The sequence below is a fragment of the Meles meles genome, chromosome 4, assembly GCF_922984935.1.
Source record: "Meles meles chromosome 4, mMelMel3.1 paternal haplotype, whole genome shotgun sequence".
In the NCBI taxonomy this organism is placed as follows: Eukaryota; Metazoa; Chordata; class Mammalia; order Carnivora; family Mustelidae; genus Meles; species Meles meles.
The window spans coordinates 113,342,096-113,364,012 of NC_060069.1; the positions used below are offsets into that span (position 1 = coordinate 113,342,096).

At 39.3% G+C, this 21,917-nt stretch overlaps 1 protein-coding gene across 3 annotated transcripts in view; it reads right to left on the bottom strand.

Moving 5' to 3' along the window:
* CEP97 (centrosomal protein 97) overlaps positions 1-21,917 on the bottom strand; it is a 54,687-nt gene that overhangs the window by 16,014 nt on the left and 16,756 nt on the right. For all 3 annotated transcript variants that reach the window (XM_046002100.1, XM_046002099.1, XM_046002101.1), the window contains 8 exons: positions 19,312-19,487; positions 16,609-16,751; positions 15,858-16,016; positions 14,560-14,661; positions 12,349-12,462; positions 11,621-11,787; positions 4,500-4,664; positions 3,783-3,916 (listed from right to left, as the gene is read on the bottom strand). In XM_046002100.1, coding sequence (XP_045858056.1) covers positions 3,783-3,916; positions 4,500-4,664; positions 11,621-11,787; positions 12,349-12,462; positions 14,560-14,661; positions 15,858-16,016; positions 16,609-16,751; positions 19,312-19,354 — 1,027 coding nt within the window. In that variant the 5' untranslated portion in view covers positions 19,355-19,487. The remainder of the gene's footprint in view (positions 1-3,782; positions 3,917-4,499; positions 4,665-11,620; positions 11,788-12,348; positions 12,463-14,559; positions 14,662-15,857; positions 16,017-16,608; positions 16,752-19,311; positions 19,488-21,917) is intronic.

A 21,917-nucleotide genomic window follows, 5' to 3' on the forward strand; every position in this document is an offset into this window, starting at 1 on the left:
AATGAATGGGTCAACCAAGAAATTAAGGAAGAATTGAAAAAATTCATGGAAACAAATGATAATGAAAATACAACTATTCAAAATCTGTGGGACACAGCAAAGGCAGTCCTCAGAGGAAAATATGTAGCAGTACAAGCCTTTCTCAAGAAACAAGAAAGGTCTCAAGTACACAACCTAACCCTACACCTAAAGGAGCTGGAGAAAGAACAACAAAGAAAGCCTAAACCCAGCAGGAGAAGAGAAATCATAAAGATCAGAACAGAAATCAATGAAATAGAAACCAAAAAAACAATAGAACAAATCAACGAAACTACGAGCTGGTTCTTTGAAAGAATTAATAAGACTGATAAACCCCTGGCCAGACTTATCAAAAAGAAAAGAGAAAGAACCCAAATAAATAAAATTATGAATGAAAGAGGAGAGATCACAACCAACACCGAAGAAATACAAACAATTATAAGAACATATTAGGAACAACTGTATGGCAACAAATTTGACAATCTGGAAGAAATGGATGCATTCCTGGAGACGTCTAAACTACCACAACTGAACCAGGAAGAAATAGAACACCTGAACAGACCTATAACCAGTAAGGAGATTAAAACAGTCATCAAAAATCTCCAAACAAACAAAAGCTCAGGGCCAGACGGCTTCCCAGGGGAATTCTACAAAACATTTAAAGAAGAATTAATACCTCTTCTCCTGAAACTGTTTCAAAAAATAGAAATGGAAGGAAAACTTCCAAACTCATTTTATGAGGCCAGCATCACCTTGATCCCAAAACCAGACAAGGATCCCATCAAAAAAGAGAATTACAGACCAATATCCTTGATGAACACAGATGTGAAAATTCTCACCAAAATACTAGCCAATAAGATCCAACATTTAAAAGATTATTCACCACTACCAAGTGGGATTTATTCCAGGGCTATAAGGTTGGTTCAACATCCGCAAATCAATCAATGTGATACAATACATTAATAAAAGAAAGAACAAGAACCATATGATACTGTCAATAGATGCTGAAAAAGCATTTGACAAAGTACAGCATCCCTTCCTGATCAAAACTCTTCAAAGTGTAGGGATAGAGGGCACATACCTCAATATCATCAAAGCCATCTATGAACAACCCACCGCAAGTATCATTCTCAATGGAGAAAAACTGAAAGCTTTTCTGCTAAGGTCAGGAACACAGCAGGGATGTCCATTATCATCACTGTTATTCAACATAGTATTAAAAGTCCTAGCCTCAGCAATCAGGCAACAAAAAGAAATTAAAGGCATCCAAATCGGCAAAGAAGAAGTCAAAGTATCACTTTTTGCAGATGATACGATACTATACGTGGAAAACCCAAAAGGCTCCACTCCGAAACTGCTAGAACTTGTACAGGAATTCAGTAAAGTGTCAGGATATAAAATCAATGCACAGAAATCAGTTGCATTTCTCTACACCAACAAGAAGACAGAAGAAAGAGAAATTAAGGAGTCAATCCCATTTACAGTTGCACCCAAAACCGTAAGATACCTAGGAATAATCCTAACCAAAGAGGCAAAGAAACTATACTCAAAAAACTATAAAGTATTCATGAAAGAAACTGAGGAAGACACAAAGAAATGGAAAAATGTTCCATGTTCCTGGATTGGAAGAATAAATACTGTGAAAATGTCTATGCTACCTAAAGCAATCTACACATTTAATGCAATCCCTATCAAAATACCATCCATTTTTTTCCAAGAAATGGAACAAATAATCCTAAAATTTATAGGGAACCAGAAAAGACCTCAAATAGCCAAAAGAATATTGAAAAAGAAAGCCAAAGTTGGTGGCATCACAATTCCGGACTTCAAGCTCAATTACAAAGCTGTCATCATCAAGACAGCATGGTACTGGCACAAAAACAGACATATAGATCAATGGACCAGAATGGTGAACCCAGAAATAGACCCTCAACTCTATGGTCAACTAATCTTCGACAAAGCAGGAAAGAATGTCCAATGGAAAAAAGACAGTCTCTTCAACAAATGGTGTTGGGAAAATTGGACATCCACATGCAGAAAAATGAAATTGGACCATTTCCTTACACCACACACGAAAATAGACTCCAAATGGATGAAGGACCTCAATGTGAGAAAGGAATCCATCCAAATCCTTGAGGAGAACACAGGCAACAACCTCTGACCTCAGCTGCAGCTACTTCTTCCTGGGAACATTGCCAAAGGCAAGGGAAGCAAGGGCAAAAATGAACTATTGGGACTTTGTCAAGATCAGAAGCTTTTGCACAGCAAAGGAAACAGTTAACAAAACCAAAAGACAACTGACAGAATGGGAGAAGATATTGGCAAATGACATATCAGATAAAGGGCTAGTATCCAAAATCTATAAAGAGCTTAGCAAACTCAATACCCAAAGAACAAACAATCCAATCAAGAAACGGGCAGTGGACATGAACAGACATTTCTCCAAAGAAGACATCCAGATGGCCAACAGACACATAAGAAAGTGCTCCACGTCACTCAGCATCAGGGAAATACAAATCAAAACCACAATGAGATATCACCTCACACCAGTCAGAATGGCTAAAATGAACAAGTCAGGAAATGACAGATGCTGGCGAAGATGTGGAGAAAGGGGAACCCTCCTACACTGTTGGTGGGAATGCAAGCTGGTGCAACCACTCTGGAAAACAGCATGGACGTTCCTCAGAAAGTTGAAAATAGAGCTACCCTATGACCCAGCAATTACACTACTGGGTATTTACCCTAACGATACATACGTAGTGATCCGAATGGGCACTTGCACCTGAATGTTTATAGCAGCAATGTCCACAATAGCCAAACTATGGAAAGAACCTAGATGTCCATCAAGAGATGAATGGATAAAGAAGATGTGGTATATATACACAATGGAATACTATGCAGCCATCAAAAGAAATGAAATCTTGCCATTTGCGACGATATGGATGGAACTAGAGGGTATTATGCTTAGCAAAATAAGTTAATCGGAGAAAGACAACTATCATATGATCTCCCTGATATGAGGAAGTGGAGATGCAACGTGGGAAGTTTGGGGGGTAGGAAAATAATAAATGAAACAAGATGGGATTTGTATGGGGACAAAGCATAAGTGACTCTTAATCTCACAAAACAAACTGAGGGTTGCTGGGGGGAGGGGGGCGGGGTGTGGGGGGGTGGGGTTAGGGACATTGGGGAGGGTATGTGCTATGGTGAGTGCTGTGAAGTGTGTAAACCTGGCGATTCACAGACCTGTACCCGTGGGGATAAAAGTATATTATATGTTTATTAAAAATTTTTTTTAATTTAATTTAAAAAAATCTCAAAAAAAATTATTATTGTAACAAAAATAATAAAAATTAACACTTTAGGGGCACCTGGGTGGCTCAGTGGGTTAAGCTGCTGCCTTCGGCTCGGGTCATGATCTCAGGGTCCTGGGATCCAGTACCGCATCGGGCTCTCTGCTCAGCAGGGAGCCTGCTTTCCTCTCTCTCTCTCTCTCTGCCTGCCTCTCTGCCTACTTGTGGTCTCTGTCAAATAAATAAATAAAATCTTAAAAAAAAAATTAAATTAAAATAAAAATTAACACTTTAAAATATAGTAATTTTACATGTGTGTCTGTATATATACATACATAAAATATAAGACCTAAATGTTCACTTAGGTCCACAAATGAAAAATTATGAAAATATGTACTTATTTCCCGTTTATAGTACTGAACAGATGGAACAACTTGGAGAAAAAGGACCACAGATCGATCAATTTCATACCGCTTTCCTGGACTATCTGGTCATCTTGAACAGGGCTTGAATGCTCAGGTACAAGGGGTGCTTTTGTTTCAATAGGAGCAAGAGAGGCTAGCTCTTCACTTTGGCTTTGGTTCATCAATTGTCTCTGGTGAAACCTAAAAATTAGTAACATCTGATGTGACTTAACACAAACCACTAAGAGAAAGTTTTCCTGCTTCTTACATAATCCTGTCAAAGAGGTAGAGATTTAAGTTTTCAAAGTAGGTATCTTTTATCGCCACCAAATTACAAAGTCAAGTTTGAAAGCATTGGATAGAAAGGTTAAATCACAATCACATAAACAGCCTCATAGGCACACACATGCACAAACACTCAAAGGCAGGCTTTCTGATAAAGAAGTGACTAGTACATGCTTCTAGCTTCACTTCTTAATGTTAGTATTAAACAACCCATATGAAACACCTACGTTAAAGGACAAATATATTTTTTAAAAATCCCAGTCTCCACACTGCTCGGCTCTCCTCACTCAGGAAATGATTAACAACACACCTGCTGTAGAGCAGGCTGGACAGCACTGCACTGTTTAGTTCCCCTGCAGGGGACTGCTGCAGTGACAAGGGGCCTGAGTGCCCAGAAATGTGAGTCACAGCACTTGCCCCAGTCCTACTAACCATGCAGGAAAGACTGAGAGATATTTCCACTTGTGAATTATCAGGTGCTACAAGTAAAGGGGCTTACCTCTGTTTGCTCAGAATCTTCTCTAGTTTGGCATCCTCTGCAGTTTGAAGACCCAGTGTGGAAGTTAGAGGACAGACGGTAGCCAGATACTGCACAAGCTGGATATGCTGGCCTGGCCGATATGCTCTCCCCTTGCCTTGACTGTAGAGCCATTCAGCTTTCAAACTGGAAGTGGGGAACATACAGTAGATGATATGACACCAGTATAGATACATTTTGAAGCAACAATGATCTTCCTTCTTAACTTACAGCATCACTGGATGATTTTCATAAATAAAATTCAGTTAAGTTTGTTTTATTTCTTTCTTAATCTTTCCTTCTGATTCGCTCCCTTTACTCTTCTAATGTTTTAAACCTCTGTTCTCACTTAGGGGCACTTCCAGAGAGTTGCACTCACGGCTCCAAATATCTTTAAATTATTTTCAAAGAAGCAATGAGTATTCCCTCTATTCACCATCAAATTAAAGTATGAAATATATCAATTACATTTAAATCCATTAATTTATAATGACAGTAAAAAAAAAGCTAATTGGTCACAGCTAGAGGATGCTAGTGAACTATCAACTCATTATTTTTAAAAACTGGTTAAATAAAGAGTAAGAATTCAGTATTATTAATTCTATCTTTCCTATACAATCTATACCAGGAAGGACCAAATAGTTACTCCATAGAGGTATTCCAGCTAACAAAATGAATGGATTAAAATCTCACCATTTCTCTTGGAACACTGAAAAAATAAAGTTAAGTTAAAAAATTTAAAAATTTAAAAAATAAAATCTCACCACTTGAAGCTCTCAGTGAATGAATAGTTTTAGGCATTGATTATTAATAGCTACTAATAACATGAAGGACAACCAAACACTGTGTATCTGTGTGTGTATGTGTGTGTGTGTGTGTGTGTGTGTCTTGACAGAACCCAGAAGTGGTCCTCTCCACTAAAAAGCCTAAATCTGATGAAACCTCCACATCCTCCTACCAATGTACAGGAAATATAAGAAGGGACACGGGGATTTAGTCAGCAAAATAAGTACAGTGGGAAACACTACAGGACATATAATCTCATTTTTTTCAACAACAACCAAAAAAGAGAAAAGAAAGCAAAGAAAATGAAAGAGAAGAAACCTATAAATTAACAGAGATTTAAAAGCATCATCTTGGATACCCAGCCAAGCTCTGTGTGATCTTAAAAGCACATGAGAACCACCCAATACTCATGGCCAACCCATGGAGCACTCAATAACAAATTAAAGTTTTAAGTCACTAAAAAAGCAAGAAAGAAATTTAAAAGATATATCAACCAAACCCCATGGGGAGCCTTATTTGAATCCTGTTTCCAAAAAAAACATTTAAAAACTGCATTTATGAGGACTTTTAGAAACATAAGCACTGAACTAATAATACCTGATGCTACTAAGGAATTATGAAATTTTTTGAGATGTGATAATGGTATAGTAGTTATTTCATCAAGAGCCTTTATTATTTATTTGTTTATTAAGGTTTTTTTTTAGGGGGGAAGCAGGCTCCCCGCCCAGCAGAGAGCCCGATGCAGGGCTCAATCCCAGGACCCTGGGATCACGACCTGAGCCAAAGGCAGAGGCTCTAACCCACTGAGCCACCCAGGTGCCCCAATATTTTATTTATTTATTTGACAGAGAGAGAGAGAGAGCACAGGCAGGGGGAGCAGCAGAGGGAGAGGGAGAAGCAGGCTCCCTACTGAGCAGGGAGCCCAATGTGGGACTGAATCCCAGGACCCCGGTATCATGACTTGAGCCAAAAGCAGAGGCTTAAACATCTGAGCCACCCAGGTGCCCCCAGAGCCTTCATCTTTTAGAGATATATGCTGAAATATTCACAGTTGAAATTACATGTACTTTGAGATTTGCTTGAAAATAATATAGGAGAACAGAGAATGGATAAAGGTACAGACGACAAGGTTGGCCGTGAGCTGTAAACTGTTGAAGCTGGATGATGGACTCATGGGAGGTCACTATACTACTGCTTACTTTTACATATATATTATAATTTTTTAAATTAACATACCATTGCTTCAATTTCACCATTCTTTTTTTTTTTTAATTTTTTTTAAGGATTTTATTTATTTGAGAGAGAGAGAGATCACAAGTCAGCAGAGCAGGAGGCAGGAGGTGAGGAAGCAGGCTCCCTGCTGAGCAGAGAGCCTGATGCGGGGTTCTAGCCCAGGACCCTGAGATCATGACCTGAGCTGAAGGCAGAGGCTTAATCCACTGAGCTACACAGGCACCCATTCACTTTCACCATTCTTAAATCTACCCCTCAACCTAAAGTTGAGGTTGGATCACTTTGGTATGGTTTATTATTATAGCATTAACTTGACATTACAAATAGTTTCGAAATCATTTTCAATCCACAACCATTTACTTGGACCTTGATATTAAGGTATCCACATCATACAAACTATACAGTCCAAAACTGTCAAGCCACCCAAGTTCTATTATAGACTGAAATGAAACTGGCCTTTGATAACTTGTTAAATCATGCAAAAGAGTCATGGCACAAATAAAATGAGATTAGTTTTCTGCGATTTGCCATTATCACAAGAAAGGAAAAGCTGTTTTCTAACAATGAGATATGAGGTACGCCTAGCTGATTAACTGAACTCACAGAATCCTAATCTTATTCTAAAGATAAAAATTTTATTCTACCTAATAAAAGTAATTCAAAGTATTTCTTCCACAAATGAGTCCATGTATTAAATAAAGATCCAGGGCACCTGGGTGGCTCAGTTAAGCATCCAACCCTTGATTTCAGCTCAGTCATGGGATCAAGCCCTGACTCAGGCTACACACTGGGCATGGAGCCTGCTCTCTTCCTCTCCCTGTGCACCTCCCTCTACCTGTACTAACTGGCTTTGTCGCTCTCTTAAAAAAAAAAAAAAAAAATCATTCAGAATGTGGATATCTGTTCTAAATTTCCCTAAGTTCTCCTACCAAGCAAATGGCTTGTTGAACAATGTTTCCAAAAAAGGTCCAGCAAGCAAAATTTCCAAGTTATAGATCGTTTGTAGTTGGGAAGGAAAAAAAAGCGAAAATAAGAGGAACAAAGTTCTGACTTGAATATTCACAGTTTTAAGTGTGTGAAGAAAATCACAATCTGCAGAGCATCAACTACTGTAACATCTGTTTCTCTGGTTTTGCTTATCATTCATCAATAAACATAACATTATACAAGTTTATTAATCCATAAAATATTCTCGTAGGATAAAACAATCTCCTTGCCCATTAAAACATCATTGATAATTCAAAGAAAAAATTAAAATTCATTCAGCTCTAACATATTAATTTCAAACCACTGGAATATGATTCTCCTCTTGAAACAGAAGGAAAAATTTACATAACGTAACATAAGTAACGACTATTAGGAGAGAAAATTTAAAACAATCTGCTCTTGGGGCACCTGAGTGGTTCAATCAGTCAAGCATCTGACTTGATTTTGGGGCAGGTCATGATCTCAGGTTCATCAGATCAAGCCCTACATTGGGCTCTAAGGTTCGAGACTCTCTCCCACTCCTGCCCCATACCCTGCCCACACTCACTATCTCTCACTAAAATAAATAAAATCTTTTTTTTTTAATAAAATCTTTTTTAAAGGTTTGAGTTTTAAAAACTAGAATAAGATAATCTGCTTTCTCATTAAAAAAAAAGAGTATTATGGGGCACCTGGGTGGCTCAGCTGGTTAAGCAACTGCCTTTGGCTCAAGTCATGATCTCAGTGTCCTTGGATGGAGGACTGAGCCCCATGTCGGGTTCCTTGCTCAGCAGGTGTCCTTCTCCTTCTCACTCTGCCTCTCCCCTCTACTCGTGTTCTCTCTTGCACTCTCTCTCAAATAAATAAATCTAAAAAATACATATAAATAAATAAATAAAGCCAAAAAAAATGTGGGGATCCATGAAACAAGACTGGCTAAGTTGGTAATTGTTGAAGTGGCATGGTGGGTATTTAAGTGTTCATTATGGTACTCTCTCCACCTTTGTATATATTTTTAAATCCTCTCAAAAAAGAAACATCTTCCAAGTTCTGCTCCCTAAATTCTCATCTCCAACTAAACATTAGAGGTGTAGCTTGGGCCTAGGCCTGTAAATAGTCAGAGATGGAAACAAATTCAGAAAGAACTCCAAATACTGAGGTGCTACACAAGGGTGTGGGCTTTCCACAGATATGCCTCCATCTGAGATAGCACTCAGCCATAGCACCAACAGGGTGAATGACTGCTCAAATTATCTTTCCAGTGACATACATACTCAAAATCTGGCTACCTGAAGTCATCAAAGCACCCAGGATACTTTTCATGGTGCCTGGCTGGCTTAGTCATAATGAAGAAAATGTTTAATCTGGATGTTCCCTGCAAATAACAGGCTGGATAGAAACAAAAAAACTGGAAATTCCTTTCTATCCTTCAGGAATTCCCAAGGTTGACCAGGAAAATGTTCTGAACACTGCTCAGGCAGTAAATTTTAATAACAAGAGCTCTCCCTTAGAATACTTCCAGAGTGTTTTAAAACACAGAAGCACTGTGTAGACTACAGAGTTGTCTCAGACATCAATTGCAGCAGCATTTTTCTCTACTATGTCATCAACAACCGTTTAGGTTCCTTAGTTTGAATGTAAGTATTTATTCATTCTTCTACAGAATGGCATTTGGATTGTTTCCCAAATGTACCAAATAGCTCCAAAATGTCTGCAGCTATTATGAGTATGGCTACTATGAACATGCTTGTACATGTCCTATAGGATACATACACACAAGGCTACTATGAACATGCATGTACATGTCCTGTAGGATACAGACGTCAAACTGCCAGGTCATGGGATATTTGAATGTTTAGCTTCACTAAATACGCCAGTTTTTCAAAGTGGTTGCACCATTTACACTCCTAGACCAGTGTATGAGAGTTTTAATTGCTCCACATACTCTTCAACACTTAGTATTATCCATCCTTTCAATTTCTGCTACTCTGGTGGAAGTTGGTTGAAGATTCCATAGTAACCAGGAAAAAAATAATCTTTCTGAATTATCAAAAAGTCAGTACAGTGTTTATTCATGGTGGGGAGGGGAGTTCTGATGGGAGTGAAGTAAAGGAAATCTCTGGAGTGCTGGTTATGTTCTTATTGTCAGTGGTCATTATGCAGGTATTTTAAAATATTATTTAACTAAATGTGAGTTATGTGCTACCTTGCAAGTTTTTTTTAAATGGCAGGGGGAGGGGGGAGGGACTGTTGCTATTGTGCTATCCTCCCAGCTCTTCCTTCTTCCCATACTTATTTAGTGTAGAATGACCTTACAGAAATAAGGACCACCCCAAGTGAAAGCCCACACTTCCCTACCCCTGATGTCTCTGAAATTAGAGAAAGTTTAAAAAACATTTAAATTCACCTTAAAATCACTTGGATTAAAACCATTTCCACTGTATAGAAACATAGCCTTTGCATTATTATTCATCTATTCAATAGATATCTTTTGCTTTTTATTTTTTTAGGCAAGCTCTATGTACATCATGGGGCTTGAATTCATGACCTTGAGATCTGGGGTTGCATGCTTTACCAACCGAGCCAGCCAGGCACCCCAAATATCTTCTGCTTTTTAACACTTGCTTTAGTTTCTATAAAATGCTTCAATTCCTAGTCCCAATTCTTTAGTAATAATGACAATTATCATTTATTAAGCACCTATGATATGGCAAGTGTTATGCCATATGCATTATCCTTAATCTTCATTCTTAAAAGCCAGGTAGGATCACCCACATTTAACAGATGAGAAAACTAAAGCTCAAAGAAGCTAAGCAACTCGCCCAGGCCACACAGCTAATGAGTGGCAGGGAAACATGTGAATCCTTCTCTTGTCCCTTTTCCCATGTCTTTCTTTATACCAAACCCTTCTCTCTCTCTATCTCACCATGCTACCTCCCATATATTTTATTTATTTATTTATTTATCTGAAAGAGAGATAGTGAGCAGAGGGAGAGGCAGAGGGAGAGAATCTTTCAAGCAGACTCCATGCTGGCGCAGTGCTCTACACAGGGCTTGATCCCACAACCCATGAGATCATGACCTGAGCCAAAACCAAGAATGGGACACTTAACTGACTGAGCCACCCAGGCACCTCTAAACATTTTATTTATTGTTTGAGAGAAAGAGAGAGGGCACACATGCATGTATGCAAACGGGGCAGGAGCGGAAGGAGAGGGAGAGAATCTCAAGCAGGCTCCACGCTCAGTGCAGAACCCAACACGGGGCCTGAACCCACAACCCTGAGATCATGACCTGATCCAAAAACCAAGAGTCAGATGCTTACCCAGCTAAGCAACTGAGGCACCCCGAGTCCTATTACTAATATTGCCCTTATATATAAGATGGATTAGAAGCTTTTGCGGGATTGATCTAAGACCCTAGACAGCATCCATAATACGATTTTTTTAAAATTAACATACAATATATTATTTGTTTCAGGGGTACAGGTCTGTGATTCATCAGTCTTACACAATTCACAGCACTCATCACAGCACATACCCTGCCCAATGTCCATCATGCCACCCCACCCCTCCAACCCCCCTCCACTCCAGTATAATATAATTTCTACAGAAAATGCTCTAAGCCCCACAAACAACCAATTAACAAAAGAACTCTCAGAAATCAAATTGTTGTATGTTGGGCATTAAGTTAAACTCAGTGGCCCGAACCTCTCAGACTGATATTTCTTTTCCTTTCTTAGAAAGGACAGAAAATCCTAAATGACAAGCATATAGTTTGCTACATGATTGCATAAATGATCTTAATTTCTAAATGCACATTTTTTAAAAAGATTTTATTTATTTATTTGACAGACAGAGAGAGATCACAAGTAGGCAGAGAGGCAGGCAGAGAGAGAGGAGGAAGCAGGCTCCCTGCTGAGCAGAGAGCCTGATGCAGGGCTTGATCCCAAGACCCTGGGATCATGACCTGAGCCAAAGGCAGAGGCTTTAACCCACCGAGCCACCCAGGCGCCCCTCTAAATGCACATTTTAAGAAATAGTTTAGTAATCTGTAGTAAGCTAGAAATGGTCTTTTCTTTTCCATGATAAATGTGACATTAAAGAGGTCATATTCACCTTTCCTTCTGAGAAATCACGTATCCATCTAGGACTCTGAGGTTTAAGCACCAGCTGACAATGTATGGCCGATAGTCAAATCCTGGAATGGACGGTGTTGCCATCACACAAGGATTGTTCATGATGGATAACTGTTCCAATTCAGTTAAGGATGCCAAAAAAGAGATCTGGAATAAAGCGTATCTTTGTTGAATGAAATGGACTATTTAGTATTAAGCACAGGGCTTGCTTTGAGTACACATCTCTGGCAGTTTGAGAATGTAACAATTTCCCTCTTGTTCTGAAAGGCAAGACATAACACTCTTAACATTATCCACCGACTTCCAAAATTCCATCAACATGGCCATCCTTCGTTGCAGCACAAAATACCTTACAAAGTACCAGCACTGTTTCCTAACAGAAAAAATCCTATTTTGAAAACATAATAGCAGCCAGAGAAAGGTGCACAGTATCCCTTTCTGATCCTTTTAATGTAGATATAACTCTACCACAAATCAGTTCCAAATGGAGTAACAGTTGCAGCATTACAAAAGAAATTGAGTTTTAATGACCCACCGACATTAGGAAAAAGTAGAAAGAAAAAATAACAATCATCTTGAGTCAAGTGTTTCATCTTTTTGGCACTGTCTTCCAAGATGCTGAGTTTACAAGTGAGCTCACAACTTTCTCCTGAGTTTCTTCCATACTTTGCAGCTTCCAGGATCCCACAGAATACCCTCAAGTTTTACCTCATTTAAGTCCCGAATTTCGTTTTCTGCCAAGGAAAGTATAGCAAGACTTCTGGGTAGGTAAGCAGGTGCCATTCTAAGAGAGGTGATGATGTTTCCATGTAAAAGCAGGGTCTTGAAAGTAAAAACAGGATGAATTACAAATGAAAAGATTACTATTTATCTACTTTGACATAACCAAAATGGTGCAGATAAAAATAAAGGAACCTATTTTATTATACTTTTCATCACTTACAAAGCAAAGACTATTAATGCTACAAGGATCCTAGGTGGTATTCTGATCCAACTCTCTCCTTTCATGTCCACATTCTAAGCCCAAGAAAGTTTAAAGATTTGTCCAAGAACACATGCTTGGTGTGGTAACAAGCATTTTTTGAGATTTAAGTTATTAAAACTTGAGCAATTTCCAACATATTGTTCATTTCCTTTTAAAACATCAAAATAGCAGTTGCCTGGGTGGCTCAGTTGGTTAAGTGCCTGCCTTGGGCTCAGGTCATGATCCCAGGGTCCTGGGACTGAGTCCCACATCAGGCTCTCTGCTCAGCAGGGAGCCTGCTTCTCCCTCTGCTGTTCCTCCTGCTTGTGTTCTCTCTCTGACAAATAAATAAAATCTTTTTTAAAAAAGTAAAAATAGGGGGCGCCTGGGTGGCTCAGTGGGTTAAAGCCTCTGCCTTCAGCTCAGGTCATGATCCCAGGGTCCTGGGATCGAGCCCCACATTGGGCTCTCTGCTTAGTGGGGAGCCTGCTTCCTCCTCTCTCTCTGCCTTCCTCTCTGCCTACTTGTGATCTCTGTCTGTCAAATAAATAAAATCTTTAAAAAAAAAAAAAAATCACATATAGGGGCGCCTGGTGGCTCAGTCAATTAAGCATCTGCCTTCGGCTCAGGTCATGATTCCAGGGTCCTGGGATTGAGTCCCACATCAGGCTCCCCGCTCGGCCAGAAGCGGGCTTCTCCCTCTCCCTCTGCCTGCTGCTCCCCCTATTTGTGCTCTCTTTCTTTCTGTCAAATAAATAAATAAAATCTTTTAAAAAAATCAGATGTAAAGCAAATTTTCCAAGATAAAGAGGTAACCCACAACTTGTAATTTATAACTGCCTTCTCTTGAAAACTAAAAACTTAAGGAAGGAACAATATGCTACTTGCAGATGAAGCTGACTCAAATTAAGTCAACAACAATGAAGAATAACTGAAGGCTTTGAATACCCAGGATTCTGATAAAATAATCATTCCAGGACGCCTGAGTGGCTCAGTTGGTTAAGCAGCTGCCTTCGGCTCAGGTCATGATCCCAGCATCCTAGGATGGAGTCCCACATCAGGCTCCTTGCTCGGCAGGGAGCCTGCTTCTCACTCTGCTTCTGCCTACCATTCTGTCTGCCTGTGCTCGCTCGCTCTCCCTCTCTCTCTCTGACAAATAAATAAAATCTTTTAAAAAAATAAATAAATAAATAATCATTCCATGAAAAAAAAAATCCTTAGTTCATATGAACTTTCTGTATCTGGACACATCAGATTGTTTAGAGTAATTGTTGCTAAAAATGATTTAGGCTAAAAATGTGGGGAAAGTTGACCTAATAACACTGCTTCTAAGGTTTAATGAGTTTATCTGATGCTAATAATATCCAATGATCCAAAAATATGGAAAAAGCCTGTATGTTTCTGAAGCTGTAATTGCAACTGTTACTTATTTTGATTGCAGGATAAATTCCTCTCCATAAAAAGTACTATATGCTACAGGTTTACTTTTTAAATCAAAGTTACTTTTGGTAATGTAGTAATACCTATTACTCAAAAAACAGGATTCTCAAGTGTCAAAAAAAAAAAAAAGACTCAAATTCAGACTCAAATGATTACTCTCAATCTTACAAAAATGTTACATATTATATAGCTAAAGCTGTTAGTATTGGCTGATTAGGCATAAAGGGGATTTCATTATGTTCATAGGATGACATAAGAATTAACCTTAACTACAATGACCAGTTTCAGTTAAAATAAACCCATTATAAAAATAAATAAATAAATAAATTATAGAAACTAAAAATAAAGGACTGCATACTTAATTTCTAGTGCTCTAATAGAAATATTATCATAATGTATACAATCTGTTCTTCATACAGAGTAGGCCGATTTTAGGCCAATCAGATCAATTTCTTTTGGTATATTAGGATAAAATGTCAGAAATGACATGAAAATGTCAGAAATGACACACTTACCTTCAGTGATACCAATTTAGATAGATCACCTATCTGGGGTATGTTATTGTCTGATAAATCAAGGTGTTGTAGAGCTGCGCAGCTACTCATTTGTTCCATGGCCTATCACAAGAAAAGCATCAGACTAGTTCATGAACACAAAATCAAAAAATGAAATTCTTCCCTAGTTCCTTATAGCTGAACCTCCTGTCTCCTCTGCTTATTATTGGAAGGATATGAGCAGAGTTTAGCAAAAGGAAGAAGTAGTAATAACAGAATTTGGTAAATTGTTATATACCAGGCTTCTACCTTCATTATCCCTCTGAGAGGAGAGGCTCATATCATCCCGGATATTTATAGTTTGAAAAAACCTTAATGATAACCCTTGACAGTTGGTGTAGTATAGAGTTTACAAGTTAAGAGGGAAGTCAAACTACATGGATTCAAATGCTGGCTCTGCAACTTCCTGGCTATGTGACCTTAAGAAAGTTACTTTACTTCTCTGTATTTCAGTTTGCATTTACATAATAGACATAACGACTATACCTACTTCATAGGCTGCCATGACACTGAATGAGTTAATATAGTTAAGGTGCCTAGAACAGCACCTAGCATAAATTAACAAGCGAGCTATTAATATCATTTAACTGGAGTCCCCTTATCTAACATATCAAAAGAGAAGACATGGAGATATTTATTACACAAAAATACGGAGTTACTAAGTGATGAAAGCAGGGTTAGAATCCAGATTTCTTGACTGTTAAGACAGTATGTTCTCTACTATACCATAAACATTTACTTAGAGCTTAATTCAGCATGCTATAGTACCCCTACATTTCATTCTACTATTTGACAACTTTTCTAAGTATAACATAGGTTCTTTGTTCACAAAAGAATATTATACTGCATATTTGTTTCAAAATAATTTTTTTTCAGTTTATGTTAACCAAAATTATCCCTGGGAAGTGGGAGTAGATACTTTCACGTCTTATTCTATTTATTTCTATACTGTTTGAATTTTTTTTTACAGTGAATTTTTTTTTTTACAGTTAATATTTTTATAAATTCAAAAAAGAAAATGTAACTACTAAAAAAAGAAACAGGGGTGCCTGGGTGGCTCAGTGGGTTAAAGCCTCTGCCTCCATCTAAGGTCATGATCCCAGGGTCCTTGAGATCAAGCCCCACATCGGGCTCTCTGCTCAGCAGGGAGCCTGCTTCCGCCTTTCTCTCTGCCAGCCTCTCTGCCTACTTGTGATCTCTGTCTGTCAAATAAATAAAATCTTTAAAAAAAAAAAAAAAGAAAGAAAGAAACAATTCACCTTCAGATTATTTCCTGCCAAATTCAGCCATTCCAAATGTACTAGGTCCTTCAGGCCTTCCACGTAGCCAATGCTATTATGAGGCAAATTTAACACCCGGAGTTGGGTCAGTTTGGCCACACCCATCATTCGCACCAGACGATTATTAGCCACTGACAACTGTAGAAAGAAAACATATCATTATCTTAGAGATAAAATATGCATATTACTTTCACTTTTTTAAAAGATTTGTTTATATGACCAAACATTCCTTTATATACAAACTCATATTGAACTTCTCACGTATTTTGTTTAAATACTCTATACTGTAACTATATGTTATTGTTGGTGTTCTAAGTTATTCCTAAGCAATGGAAAATACACATAAAGCTGAGCAATCAGACCCTCTCCAACTGTTCAAAACATTTTTAACAGAGCAACTACTTGAGTAGGGCCCGATATATGGGTGGAGCCCAACAGACATTTGTTGACAGAATGAATGAATGAACTCTTTACCTCCACCATGAATGTAAAAGGTTATCTAACAACACAATGTTTTGCCAACACAAAATGTTTTGTTTTTCTAACTCTTCTTTTCCTAGTCTATTATAAATGTGCCACATATGTGTTCATCTTCAAGGAAAATTGTCATGTAAAAATTTAAGGTAACATTTACTGCTTTCTAGGACTGCAGAATTACTTTTTGTTAGGTTATTTTGTTGTTTTGTAGAATAATAAACGTGTAACTATTTCCTCAGATGGCAATACCTACCTGTATTAATCGTCGGCATTTCTCAAGATTTTCCAATTTAATAATCTGATTTTTATCTAGAATCAAAGTATGAATATCAGCTTCACAAGGTAAGTTTGGACTTAATTTCTGTAGCCCCTGTCCTGACCAGTTGACCACTGATCCTTGAAAAGAGAAGAGAAATTGTTAGAAAACACAATAGCTGAGCATAGGAATAGAATTATATTCATAAAATTTCTATATTTAGAGTTAGAAAACACTAGAGCATAATAAATATCAAGATTTTTTTAAAAACTAAGGCAATCGCGGGCGCCTGGGTGGCTCAGTGGGTTAAGCCGCTGCCTTCGGCTCAGGTCATGATCTCAGGGTCCTGGGATCGAGTCCCGCATCGGGCTCTCTGCTCAGCAGGGAGCCTGCTTCCCTCTCTCTCTCTCTCTCTCTCTCTCTCTGCCTGCCTCTTCATCTACTTGTGATCTCTCTGTCAAATAAATAAATAAAATCTAAAAAAAAAAAAAAAAAAAAAAAAAAAAAAAAAAAAAACTAAGGCAATCGAGTTCTAAATAACCACAGATTGAAAATGTTCACTTTCCCTCAGAAATATCAAATTATACCCAGAAATTTGTGATATTCTGTTCAAGTTTTTATGATATAATAATACTCTGGAATTCTTCACATTTAAATATTAACTATTAGGGGCCTGGGGGTTCAGTCCGTCAAAGCACCAAATCTTGATTTTGGCTCAGATCATAAGTTAAGGGTGGTGGGATGGAACCCCCAGTCAGCTCCACCATTAAGATTCTCTCTCTTTCTCTCTGCCCCTTCCCCTAACATCCCCCCCCCATAGCCAGCACAGGTATCTACTCTCTCAATAAATAAACAAACAAATAAGCAAATAAATAAGAACTATTCCTTATTTTGTGGCTAAGTAACGTTTGTCTTTTTTAAATGGAACTAATCTTTTGATAGAGATCAACCTGCTTACAACCTAACTACTAGTATATCCTAAAGTGCCTAAACTATTTTTAAAATCAGTGTATAGTTAATTTATCTACAAAATGGGAACAATACACCTAATTAATTAAATTGAGGTGGGAATGAAAACAGAAACCACATGAACAAAACTGAGCCCCGCTCCTGGCATACAGCAATCAATTAAATAATTTAGTTTCACAGACATTCAAATCCTGGCTCCCCGATGAAGCACTGTGGTATCTTGGGCAAGTTATTGTTCGCTTCGGGGCTCACTTTTCCACTCTACAAGATGAGGGTTATAATAATATCTGCCTTATAATGTTGTTCTACAGAAAGAATGAGATCATGTAAAAAAAAAAACAAAAAACCACTCAGAACATCATCTGGCTCATATAAAAAGTGCTCTGTAAATGTTTACTGCTATTCGGGGCGCCTGGGTGGCTCAGTGGGTTAAAGCCTCTGCCTTCAGCTTGGGTCATGATCTCAGGGTTGTCGGATGAAGCCCACCCCCCCACCCCCGCCGCGGGCTCTCTGCTCAGCGGGGAGCCTGCTTCCTCCTCTCTCTCTCTCTCTCTCTCTGCCTGCTTCTCTGCCTACTTGTGATCTCTCTCTGTCAAATAAATAAAATCTTAAAAAAAAAAGTCTGTCAAATAAATAAAATCTTTAAAAAAAAAAATATTTACTGCTATCATTGTCAGTCAGTTTCCCCTGGTGGGCTGAGGAGGTGGAGTTTAAGAGAGGCCGATATCAAAAAGGGGTGGGGCCACAGAAACTGCCAATTTCAAATTTACACCCAGATTAAGATTACTGTGGGAAATAATTATGCGAGACTGCTCTCCTGAAAGGTTTCAACGTGTAATAGATTCCAGCATTTGGGGATGGTCATGGGGATTCCCTGAGAATTTGGTGAAAGCTGTGTACTGTCCAAGGAAAATGTAGTCTTTGCCCACAATTCCACGGGGTCGACAGACCTCTTAGAACCATCGATGCTCCTCACCCCCACCAAGAAGTCACGGCCCCCAGATGACCCCCTGGTCTAAACTGTGAAGAGGCCTTAACCCTCAGCCCGGCCCCCGATCCAGAAGCCTGCTGCGGAGCCTCGGAGCTGTAACCAAAACAAAGGAGCTCGGCTCGTGCCGGCGACTCCCGGCCACAGGACACACACACCTCATGCTGCGCTGGGTAACGACCAAACCCGATCCCAGGACCTGGTCTGCAGAACAAGGTGTGGATATCTGTGGGCTCTCAGTCACCCTGAATTTTATCACGGCCAAGGAACACTTCCAAAAAAGGGTTTAAGGTCGGTCTAAGAGCTTTGTTTGAAAGAGGGTTTCCTGAACGGGATAGGAACACAGAGGATAAGGGAGACGCCTAAAGCGACATATGGAGATCCGGGAATTTTCACTTGGGCATCCAGAATTCAAAGTAAAAATCCAAGAAAGGTCACCGCAGCCCGAAACCCACCATCCAGGAAGCCTCAGAAGCGCGGGAGCTAAGGCGCCCGGCCGCGCGAAGGACCCTGGGGATGTAGTCCCCAGCTCGGCCCTCTCCTCAAAGCCGCAGAGCTAAGCAGCACCCGGGAACTACAACTCCCAGAGTGCAGCGCGATTTCGCGACGCCCACAGCCCCGCATCTAAAGAACTGGTACAGAACTACACCCCCAAACCCAGGATTTTTCTCTCGACCAGGTAACTATTTAATTTAGTTCCATGGTGTAAACTTTGGGATTCAAGGGTGGGGGCGTCGCCTTACCTTCTCCAGGAGGCAAAGCTGGGTCGACGCGCGCCACCGCCATACTTCCCGCTTGCTAATAATACCAAGCAACCGTCCTCCAGCTGCTCGGTGGAGTTTGGAGTCAGGAGGAGGGCGCCGGAAACTACAGATCCCAGGATGCACGGCAATCAGACGACCCAATCGGCTGCCTGCGTCTAATGATGTAAAACTCAGGTTTAGAATCTGAACCGCAGTGTGTTTAGGAACCCTGATCTGCCAGATAAGCCAACTATTGTTAGATGATCTTTTCGCTCCCTTTTCTATATGTTTGTGAAATTTAACACTTCTATCTTTGAGATTATTATAATATCGCTATTTAATGCAGATCTAATTTCAGCGCTCCCTGCTACAAGCCTCTATGGCGGCTGCCCCTTTTGACAATTCTGAATCAATTCAAAGTTTTCTACTCTGCCGTAGGAATGACTTGGGCAATCTTGTTGAGACAGTCAAAATGGATATATTTCACTTGAAAATTTAACGCATTCCCGGATAGAAGGTTTTGTGCAGTATTTTTAAGTGGTTCTTGAATATTTAACAGAACTTTAGACCTGAGGGTATATCTAAGAAGTATGAACCTGGAATTTTTGCAAGGAATATACGAAAGAATTTTACAGTATAGTCTCCAAACTCAAGAATTACACTGCCTAACTCGAAAGGAATAGGCTCACACTTTTGCTTTAACTATTACCTGCTAACTAGTATGATTTTGACTATTAACACAAGATCTTAGCGAATGGAGAAAGAAATGGAAACAATCTTCAAAGAAGATTTGAAGGAGGACATGAAACTGAGCTAGGGCTTAGTAGATGGGTAGACTCTAAACAGTTCAGAAGTAGATGAAAAGACATTAGCATAGGCTGCAAGGTGGAGTCAGGTGGTAATGAAGGTGCTCTCATAGGAAATGAGAGACTAACCTAATAGCAGGACAGTATGTACAAACGGAACTTCCAATCTCTATTGCACGTACCTCCATTCCCTCTTGCAAACTTTATTCTGAACTCCCTTCTTTCTGAAACAGCAATGTACCAAATCTCTGACAATTTGTGTTTGGGAAAATCCACTAACACGTTTAGATTTCTAGGCTCTTGATCCTGTGAACTTCCCCTCCCTTCTGGGTTCTCCTCTGATCTCTGTGACTACACCCCACCTTAACTCTTTTTTTTTTTTTTTTAATTTCAAGTGTTTATTTAAATTTCAATTAGTTAGCACATATGGTAAAATGAGTTTCAGGTGTAGGGATGCCTGGGGGGCTCAGTCGGTTGAGGGACTCTTGATTCTGGTTCAGGTCATGATCTTGGGATTGTGGGGACTTGGGATCCAGCCCTGGGTTGGCCTCCATGCTCAGTGGGAAGTCTGCTGGATATTCTCTTTCCCTCTGCTCCTCCCTCCTGCTGTCACTCTAAAAAATAAATAAATGTGTTTTTAAAAAACTGAGTTTCAGGTGTAGAATTTAGTGATTCATCACTTACATATAACACCAAGTGCTCATCACAAGTGCCCACCTTACTACCCATTACCTATTTAACCCATTCCCTTGCCCACCTCCCCTCCATCAAGCCTGTTTGTTTTCTGTAGTTAAGAGTCTCTTACGATTTGCCTCCCTCTTTTTTCCCTCCCCCTATGTTCATCTATTTTGTTTCTTAAATTCCACGTATGAGTGAAATCATCTGGTATTTGTCTGTCTCTGACTCGCACCCAACTTAACTCTTTTTCACTCTATTTCCCACTGTTTTATTCTCAAGACAAATTTCCTAGTTCTGAAGAGGTAATTAAGACTAGGAATTTTTCTCATCTAACCAAGAGACCCCTTATTTAGGAAACACAATCTTATATCATAGGTGTAAGAACAAAGCAAGTTTAAATACCGTCTCCAAGTTTGTTCGGTGGAATACCTGGTAAGGATTGAGGAGAGTCTCTAGCTCAGGGAGGGAAGAAGGATAATGACCTGGGAGAGGGATCCTGGAAGCTCAGAGGGCACCGAAGGAGCACAGGTTCCTACACATTTATAGCAATAGCAGAACCAGAATTTTGTGTGGTTAATCTGACCTAGAATCCAGAGGGAAGTATTCCCTTTATGGAATCAACTAAGTATAATTGTGGATCCATAAAAGAGTGGCCAGATGTTCCTGGGCACAGTCCCACATCCTAAACGAACCAGCAACCCTTTAAAATCACACTTCAGAAACTCTTGTGCTTAAGATACAGCATGTACATCTGAAATCAAATTGCTACACTGTAACTAAACTGTCTCACCTTGTATATATATTGAACTTTGCAAGTTCCAATCAAATAGGATTCTACTAACCAACACTATGAACCTCTCAACAAAGTAGCATTTGGCAGGTGGGGGTGGGGTGGTGCGGTGTGTCTGGCCTAGGCTCCATAATACTTTTCCTTTCTATCAGCAAGGTATACCTGATCTCTGCAACAGCGGAACACCCTGATTTATATCCTGCAGCTCTAAAGCATCTGCCCAGGGCTACAGGGCTAAGTAAAACACCTTTTATCATGTTAATCTTTTCCTCAAATACTTTTCTCTTGTAATTCAACTTTTGAGCGCTAGCATAATCTGTCTGGCTTCATCC